Source organism: Protomyctophum parallelum, assembly GCF_964188405.1.
Source record: "Protomyctophum parallelum genome assembly, chromosome: 8".
NCBI classification, from domain to species: Eukaryota; Metazoa; Chordata; class Actinopteri; order Myctophiformes; family Myctophidae; genus Protomyctophum; species Protomyctophum parallelum.
In genome coordinates this window covers 38,249,699-38,258,908 of record NC_139703.1, presented here as the reverse complement: position 1 = coordinate 38,258,908, position 9,210 = coordinate 38,249,699, and the positions used below count along the sequence as shown (strand labels likewise).

Here is a 9,210-nt window from a genome sequence, read left to right as displayed (position 1 = left end):
GGCTCTATGAGGCCGCTAGAGGAGTGATATGAGGCTGTATGAGGCCGCTAGAGGAGTGATATGCGGCTCTATGAGGCCGCTAGAGGAGTGATATGAGGCTGTATGAGGCCGCTAGAGGAGTGATATGAGGCTGTATGAGGCCGCTAGAGGAGTGATATGCGGCTGTATGAGGCCGCTAGAGGAGTGATATGCGGCTGTATGAGGCCGCTAGAGGAGTGATATGAGGCTGTATGAGGCCGCTAGAGGAGTGATATGAGGCTGTATGAGGCTGCTAGAGGAGTGATATGCGGCTGTATGAGGCCGCTAGAGGAGTGATATGAGGCTGTATGAGGCCGCTAGAGGAGTGATATGAGGCTGTATGAGGCCGCTAGAGGAGTGATATGAGGCTGTATGAGGCCGCTAGAGGAGTGATATGTGGCTGTATGTGGCCGCTAGAGGAGCGATATGCGGCCGCTAGAGGCGGGATTAACGCGAGACTTATGGAGATATCAGATTTTTGTCCCGCTGATTCATGGTTTCTGCCTGAGAGATCCCAGATGCAGGCAGGAGGAGGAGGTGAACTGGTGAACTCAGTACTGCCGCAATCTGGCAGGGTCAGGTTATAAGTGCACACAACCGAAGGGATAAAACGTGGTGACACCGACGAAGAAGCAGATCATCTCACAAACAGAGTTCAGAAGACCTGACACACACAAATGTTCCCTTTGTGAGTTTATCGTTGCAAAAGTTGGATTCATCCACTTAAATGATTCCCCTTTTTAAGGGGAATTGTGTCTGTCCTTTCAGAACGGTAGGGTATCCATGAAGATTTTGTCCACGATGGGCGGCGGGGGGACTAGGTCCTCCAGCTTCAGGTAAAAGATTCGCTGGAGGCCTTGGGTGCAGAGGGTCCTTAGCTCGGGGAGCTTGCCCAGGAGACGAGACAGATAGTTGGGCTGGGGGCGGACGCCGGCCTCCGAGCCGCCTCCGCTCGCCACGTGTTCCCTCAAGCAGGTGATCAGATGGCTCTGGAAGTCCTCCACTCGCCGGGGCTCCTTGAGGCCGTGGCGATCTGGGGGAAGCAAGGGATTCATACAGTGAGAACAGAACTGGTGCTTCGTGCTATTTTTGAACCACTGGTTTAGAAGGAATTTGTAGAATCGACCTGCAGGTCTTGGGTTAACACATGGAACAGTCACAATGAAACTGAGCTTGTTGCGTATGTGTGTGCGTGCGTGCGTGCGTGTCTCTCACCAGTGATGATGACGAGTGCTGCGAGGCAGGCGAAGGAGGAGATGTCCAGGTTCATGCGATGGAGACTCTGAGCAAAGTCCATGATGGAGTCGATCCAGTCGCCGAAGCCGCGGATGCACTGCATGCGGTGGAGCACCAGGCCGTTACAGAAGATCAGCTTGTTCTTCTCTGGACTGGACCTATTACGCAGTACAGACACAGTCGCATGGTGTTAGTACCGATTGCCCCGTGATGACCAGTGCTGTAGTCAGGTGGTTTTCAGCCCTTTTCACATCAAGGTCCATTATTTATTCGGCTTTTGAGCCACGGACCACCATTTGATGAGATTTAGCTCCACAATTCCATGCTGTATTGATGTTGGTAAATGGTGCATTTAAACTGTATAGTGCCTTTATCCAACCAGCACATCGGGAGCAATTTGGGGTTCAGTGTCTTGCCCAAGGACACTTCGACATGTAGACAGGAGGAGCGACAGTCGGCCACAGTCGGCCACTGTCTGGTGTCATTGTGATTGTTGACATGAATGTAGTAGTATATAGTGTTTATATAGTGTTTTTAACAGGGCCAACCTGTATGCCAGGCGAAGGATGAAGAGCTCCACAAAGGAGGATTCTAGCAGCAGCTCCTGGTCCTCTGGGCAGAAGTCTGTGAATCCCGGGACGGTCTCGGCCCATTTCTTCACCACCTCCATGGTTCCTGAGAGCAGGTCGTAGAACTGCTGGATGTCACTGGCGTCCTCTTTCTCCGATAGGTCCACGTCTATCTCCTTGTACTGAGGAGCAAGCGAGCAGACATGGAACCGTTATTCTCCAATGCATCTTCTCTCTACGCAGTCCGACCGTGTCCATTTGGGAATATTTCTACACTCTCAGATTTCTATAGCAGTGGTTCCAAAACGTTTTCATGTCAATTAAGGACCCCCAAATTGACACTAATTAGCCTGCGGACCCCCATTTCCAAAGATATGCCAGGGACCCCAGTTTGACTTGCATTAGTCTACGGACCCCCATTTAATGGCATTTCTATCTCTGGGACCCCGAATTTATATTGTAAAATCAATGTTAGTTAATTTAACTCAGAGAGTGTACACATGGAACCAAATGGACCCATTTGGTTCCATTTGTACACTTTCTGAGTTACAGACCCATAATCGTCCATTTTGTTCCAAACTACCATTTTGCTGGGGACCCCCTGGAACTCCCTCAGGTACCCCTTGGGGTCCACGGACCCCACTTTCCAGAACCACTGTTCTATAGGTCGTAGCAGTGGCGGCCATTTTGGGGCCACACACATCGAAAGCCCATTCATTTTTCCCATATAGAGATTTACAGAAAATATTTATATAACACATTTTAAACCTGGAACCAAGCCCCCCAGGCTGCTCCTGGCGAAGCATGACCGTACAATGTTTGATTCTGTGCCTCTGTGCGTGCGCATGTGTGTGTTAGGCTGCGCAACAGGGACACTTGGTGGTCAACAAAACACTATTTCCGTAGAGACAGACACAGCTGTAAGACACACACACACACACACACATAGCTGTCTATAGGAGTGGCTAGCCTAGCCTAGCACGGCACCAACTCAACAAGTGAAACCCTCAGCCTTAGTACCTTGGAGTAGTCCAGCTTGCCTATGGAGGGGTTTGACTCCAGGTGCCCTCGGACTAGGGAGGTGATGATGTTGACCGGAGGTGTGATGGACGGGGCCTCGGCAGCCGCCCCCGTCTTGGGTTTAGAAGGCAGGCGGCCGCGCCGCCCTTTGAGGCTGTCGGTACGTACGACTGAGAGATGGAAAAGAGAGAGAGAGAGATGGTGAACTCAACACTCAACTCACGTGGCTCCCTGTGAGTGTACTTATTGATATTGTACCCCCTCAGACTTTAAAAACAGCCCCTCGACTCGTGTCCATTTCAATTCCTCGCTTTCTCTATACAGCTGGCGCGGTTTCACGTGTCCGTCATCCCACCGGTGTTTGGTTTTCAACGTGACAAAACCACACATAACAGTCCCGTGACTTGCATTGCTCCGCGTAAGGAGGTGTGACTGTCTGCGGCGTGGGTATAACCCATTTTGGGTGGGAACCCCTTTTGGTGTTAGCATTATGTTATGCTTTAGCAAAAAAAATTAAATCGCAAGAACGACTGACATAGAAACATAGCTTTTTCAGAAAACTGTCAGGATGTAGAAGACATTTATAGAATCTGATCTCAGGTCAGAATGGTATAATTACCTTCTTTTACCATGCCCACTACGAGGCACTTCTGGAAGCGGCAGAACTGGCAGCGGTTCCTCCGCCTCTTGTCCACCGGACAGTCTTTGTTGGCGAGGCACACGTATTTGGCGTTCTTCTGCACCGTTCGCTGTCGGACAGAAGGAACTCCGTTAGAGGGTATAAAGCACCGTAGAACTTAATGTGTGAATAACAATGCATTTTTATAGGGCCTTTATCTAAGGCGCTTTACATAGATTGTGCATCAATTCACCGATGGCGGCGGAAACCATACAAGGCACCAAACCTGCACATCAGGAGCAATCAGGGGTTCAGAGTCTTGCTCAAGGACACTTGGACACTAACTCTGGGGGAGCCCACAGGGTTCGAACTGGCAACCTTGTGGTTCCCATCCAGCCACTTTTTTTATGTACATATGTAAATACATATATTTTTCTATTAAATTCAACCACTTTCAAACCGCTGTACATATTATTATTTTCAGCTATTTGGGGGTCCTAGGCATGGGAAGGTTTGGGAACCACGGACTTAGTGGCCTCTAAAATGACATGTGCTGCTTTTGTACCTTAAAGAGGGGGTGCCATAGTTTTTTTTACCATACCTTTACCATACCGTTTTGTATGTGTCTATGGAGTTAACATTACTCGAATAGACCCCCAGGTGTGGTTATTATAATGTGCAAATATGTCTTCTCTCTTTTTTTGGTTTCTTCCTTGAAGCTGAAAGCCTTGGAGTCAAAAGGCCCAATAAAAAATACACCGCTTTAGTGACACACTAAAATCAGCTAGCTTCCCCTTCTATATGCTTATGCAAAAGCTTGCCTCCATGTTGTTTCCTCTCAAGAAGACACACACGCCCTAGAGCCGGTCTATGGTTTTGTGTACCTTAAAGAAGCCTTTGCAGCCCTCACAGGTGTTATTGTGTACCTTAAAGAAGCCTTTGCAGCCCTCACAGGTGTTTAATATACCTTAAAGAAGCCTTTGCAGCCCTCACAGGTGTTTAATATACCTTAAAGAAGCCTTTGCAGCCCTCACAGGTGTTTAATATACCTTAAAGAAGCCTTTGCAGCCCTCACAGGTGTTTAATATACCTTAAAGAAGCCTTTGCAGCCCTCACAGGTGTTTAATATACCTTAAAGAAGCCTTTGCAGCCCTCACAGGTGTTTAATATACCTTAAAGAAGCCTTTGCAGCCCTCACAGGTGTTTAATATACCTTAAAGAAGCCTTTGCAGCCCTCACAGGTGTTTAATATACCTTAAAGAAGCCTTTGCAGCCCTCACAGGTGTTTAATATACCTTAAAGAAGCCTTTGCAGCCCTCACAGGTGTTTAATATACCTTAAAGAAGCCTTTGCAGCCCTCACAGGTGTTTAATATACCTTAAAGAAGCCTTTGCAGCCCTCACAGGTGCGGACGCCGTAGTGCTGACAGGAGGCGTTGTCCCCGCAGACAGCGCAGCGTCCCTCGGGGGCCACGGGGCCACAGGCCTTGGGGCTCCCCTCCAGCTCCAGAGACCCCCCCTGGTCCAGGCAGAGAGGCGGGCAGTGGAGAGGCGAGAGGTGCTGAGGAGACGCAAAGAAGGGGTCCTCCTCGACCCCTCCCGGTTGTTGCTGCTGCTGGGGGTCGTGGCCGGGCAGACCCCCCTGTAGAGGGGAGTGCTGGTCTGTCGTCGGGGGGCTGAAGGTGAAGAAGGAGAGCTGCTGGGCCAAGGCGGCCTTGTCGGAGACCCCCCAGGGCGTGGGAGCCGGAGAGTACGGGCCGAACGGGGAGTCCCAGGCGGGCCCGGCGGGAGCCGGGGGCTGCGTCTGGAAGCCCCCCGACGCGGCGGTGGGAGAGGAGGCGGCTCCGACCGGGCTGCCGTAGTAGTCGGAGCCGCAGGAGGACAGCGTCTCGTCCAGGTAGCTGAGGGCGAAGGAGCCCGGGTAGCAGCCGTACACCTGCAGGTCGTCCAGCTTGAAGGGCTGTTGGTGCTGGGGACTGCAGGAACCGGGCCCTCCGCTGCACTGGCTGGACGGGGCGCCCGCACCGCCCGCGCCCACGGGGCCGATCTTGCAGGAGTAGGCGTCGAACTCGCTCACGTAGCCGCCGTCCACCAAGGTATTGATGCTTGGCAGCGGAGAGGCGGACAGCTGCAGGTCCTTTTGGCCCCCGCCGAGGTCCATTACCAGCTTCACATTGAGGTCAGGGTTGGAGAAGTCTGAGCTTAAGTAGCTGTCATGGGACAACATTCCGTATTGGGTTTGAATGCAGGGCATCGCTGGAAAAAGAGAGAAGGACAGTGAGAATTAAACAACTGAAACTAGATTGACGGCCGGGGTGATTAGTTTAAGGACTCATTCATGTCAGTATATTGTTATGCAACACACATGTAAAATTTTCAAACAGGTCGGGGTCATATACAAGACCCTACATGGTCTGTGCCTGCCCCCCCTGAGTGAATTCATTAAACGAAAGCCTGATAGGGGAATCAGTACCAGAGCAACCACTCGAGGAGACTGCGAAGTGCAGCACCGGCAAACAACATTGGGCCAAAATGTCCTCTCAGTACAGGGTTGTGTAGCTTGGAATGGCCTTCCTCTGCGTATAAGGGATTGTGCTACATTTCCCTCTTTTAAATACAATCTGAAAAAATGGTTGCTTGAAAACCAAAGCTGCAACCATTCATGATTATTTGAGGTGTATTTATTTTTTATGCTGTGTTCCCTATATGTAATGTCATGTAAATGTATTACACTGTTTGAATGTCTGTTTTTCCGTTTTGTGTTTCCTGTGAGGACTGCGGATGAAAATGAGCAACTGTGCTATATCCATTATCCGGTGTATTTACGTCCATGTGACGTGAGTGTGAAATCGAGTGGCAAAGTGAGTTTAACGTTGTTTAATGCAATCAGATACTGTAGAATCTGACTGTTCTGTTTGGATGTATGGGCTGTCAAGGCCAGAAAGTAGTTTATTGCCACTCAGTAGGCGTTCCTGCATAACTTCCGTGTGTGAAGATGATGTCATGCACATACGTACCCTCTAGGCTATATACAGTACAGTACTTAGTTGTAGGCTACAGCAAATTGTGAGGGGGGAAAAAGCGATATAAAAGCTCACTACACGTCATGTTGCGATGTACAAGCTCACAATGCGAGCTTGTAGATCAGCTATTTTCTTTTCTTTCTCTACATTTTAAACTTGCTTCTGCACAATGAGTACTTTTACTTTTGGTTCAACTTCTACTTGATATACACCCCTTTTGGTGTTAGCATGATGCTATGCTTTAGCTATTTAAAAATACCAGATCTACAAGCTCATAGCGCGCCATCTGCTATTTTTGAAAAATCGAAGAACGACAGAAACATTTTTAGAATCTGATCTCAGGTCAGAATGCGTTAACTGGAGTAAAGAAATGTAGTATTTTTACTAGCACTGTCTGTCAGAAGGCCTGGGGAGCTGCCTGTCTGTCTGTGAGAAAGCCTGGGGAGCTATGTCCTGCATGCCGGGCAGTCAGCGAGCCACCATTACTGTTATTGAATGTCTGTAAAAAGCCCCTTGGCTTCAGAACAGGGTAACCCTCTGTGTGACATGTAGGACGGGCTGCACCGTCCAGAGGGTACAGTGTATTGGGTTTCAGGTACAGTAGAACCAGTGGTTCCCAAAGTGGGGCCCCGGGCCGGGGACCCGGTCCTCCAGGGAGTTCCAGGGGGTCCTCGTGCAGCTAAATGATATAGTTTGGAACACCTTATGGGAGAGTGTATACAAATGGGTCCATTTGGTTCCATTTGTACACACTCAGAGTTAAATTAACATTGATTTTACAGTATAAATTGGGGTCCCTGCAGATAGAAATGCCATTAAATGTATAGACTAATATGCATGTCAAACTGGGGGGTCCTTGAAATTAAACGGGTTGAGAAGAATCACTGCTGTAAAAATCTTCTCTTATGGAGGTCCCTGGGATATCTTTTCAAATGGAGGGTCCGCGGGCTAATTAGGGTCGATTTGGGGGTCCTTGACCCCAAATTGATGAACCACTGGCCTAGCCTAGCTGCTAAAGCAGGGGAATACTATGTTGTATATAATGTGTGCTGAGAAGCCAATGCATGAATGTACAGTATGTCAATGCTTACTGTATGATTGAGACTGTCCTTTTCTTTATCTGATATATATACCGTCATATAGAACAACTATGAATTGGTCCATATCAAGTTAATTGATAAGTTATAAAATAAAATAAGCCCTGTAATTTATTTCTGCTGTAGTTTAATTTGTTCATGCACAAATATTAGTTTTAAGCTCTGAACTTCATGGGCACCCACCTATAGCAGGATAAGGTACTGTATGCAGGCTATATATGCCCGTCTGATGAAGACAATATAGGACATTTGCAAACACCTACCCTGTCCTTTGAGGGGTTATTATGCTGGCTACCCACATCTAATACTATAGCCTATATAATATAACCCAGATAATAAGCTATACCTGTCATGCAACCTTCATAGATATTGCATAATGTTGTAGGTTATAAAAACACCTTTGCTTTAGTTTAATGCACAGCACACATTATTAGATAATACAAACAAAATATCTAGCTACAGACAGTTGAATGTGCTAAAGAACAATGCTGCAATATCACATATAAACACAAGAATAAACTGTGAAACACCCATCTATGTCCAATCTTCCAACGTTAGATGTTGCATTCGTATACATGTGTTATGGATTAATATAATGGAAATAAAACAAAGCTGCACCCAAGTAGCACCCACTAGCAGCAGTTTTAAAACACATCACAATCATTGAAGTCATTAAATAACAAAAATAACCTAATTTCCACCAACCTGATTGATAACTTTAAAATATCCGGACTTCGCAGGTGAAATGCGTCTTTAGTTTATTCCACGCGAGAGGAACACATGAACGTATACAAGGCTGTAGGCTTAGGCTATAACCTCTGGCCAGAGGCTGTGGCGTACTCACTCACACTGTCACTGTCACACACGTCTCACACACACACACACACACACAAGGCAGAGAAATCTAACGGTAAGTAACACACCCACCGCCATGCGCTCTGCTTTATTATGGTGATCCCCGCGCCGAATGGGCGCGTCTCAGCGCCATATATGGTGAAGTGGGCGGCGGACACCCGGTGGAACCCGGTGGAAAACTTTCCGGAGCGCGAGCCAATGGGCGCCGCCGTACGCACGGACGTTTTCTTCCGTTTGACGCACGCGGCGCACGGGATTCCATTGACGCAGGCAACGGGGGGGGGGGGGGGGGGGGGGGGCGTGTCGCGTGTACAGTGTGTGTGTGTGTGTGTGTGTGCGTGCGTGCGTGCGTGTGTGTGTGTGTCTTCTATATTTAGACTCACAATGAAAACGTTGGACACGTGGGGCTATTGCCGACTGAATTAATCTATAAATACACTGCCTAATCTGCGCATGGCATTGTATGACTGGAAATATGATTATGAGTTGGTTACGTGCAGTGAGTTGTGTAAAGTATGAGTACATTTACTCAATACTGTACAGTACAGTATTGACAGTATACTCAAATAAGTACAGTCAGTAAGTACTTATTTGAGTACTGTCTATACTGGAGTAGGCTAGCCTAAAGATTGTTACTCCATATAGCCTACATCAGTGGTTCCCAAAGTGGGGTCCAGGGACCCCCAGGGGTCCTTGCAGGCAGTTCCAGGGGGTCCCCAGCTAAATGATAGTTATGGACCCATATGGGTGGTGGTCCCAGGGTAGCCTAATTCA

General features: G+C 48.3%; 1 protein-coding gene across 1 annotated transcript; it reads right to left on the bottom strand.

Annotated features, from left to right (window-relative positions):
• Nucleotides 1–253: 253 nt before the first annotated feature.
• LOC310863531 (putative nuclear hormone receptor HR38) lies at nucleotides 254–8,425 on the bottom strand. Its single transcript, XM_083771943.1, has 7 exons — nucleotides 8,287–8,425; nucleotides 4,840–5,717; nucleotides 3,463–3,592; nucleotides 2,844–3,013; nucleotides 1,803–2,005; nucleotides 1,234–1,412; nucleotides 254–1,051 (listed from the first exon to the last, which is right to left on the bottom strand). Exons 2-7 carry the CDS (start codon nucleotides 5,713–5,715, stop codon nucleotides 783–785), a joined length of 1,827 nt encoding a protein of 608 aa, XP_083628069.1. The 5' UTR covers nucleotides 5,716–5,717; nucleotides 8,287–8,425; the 3' UTR covers nucleotides 254–782.
• Nucleotides 8,426–9,210: the final 785 nt, after the last annotated feature.

What these genes read in the sequence shown, in the direction of transcription:
- LOC310863531 (XM_083771943.1), bottom strand. Translation starts at nt 5,715, where the DNA reads ATGCCCTGCATTCAAACCCAATACGGAATGTTGTCCCATGACAGCTAC. An exon ending in ATCCTTCGCCTGGCATACAG is followed by an intron (nt 1,413 to 1,802) that starts GTTGGCCCTGTT and finishes ACTGCGTAATAG; the next exon opens with GTCCAGTCCAGAGAAGAACA. An exon ending in AGCACTCGTCATCATCACTG is followed by an intron (nt 1,052 to 1,233) that starts GTGAGAGACACG and finishes TGCTTCCCCCAG; the next exon opens with ATCGCCACGGCCTCAAGGAG.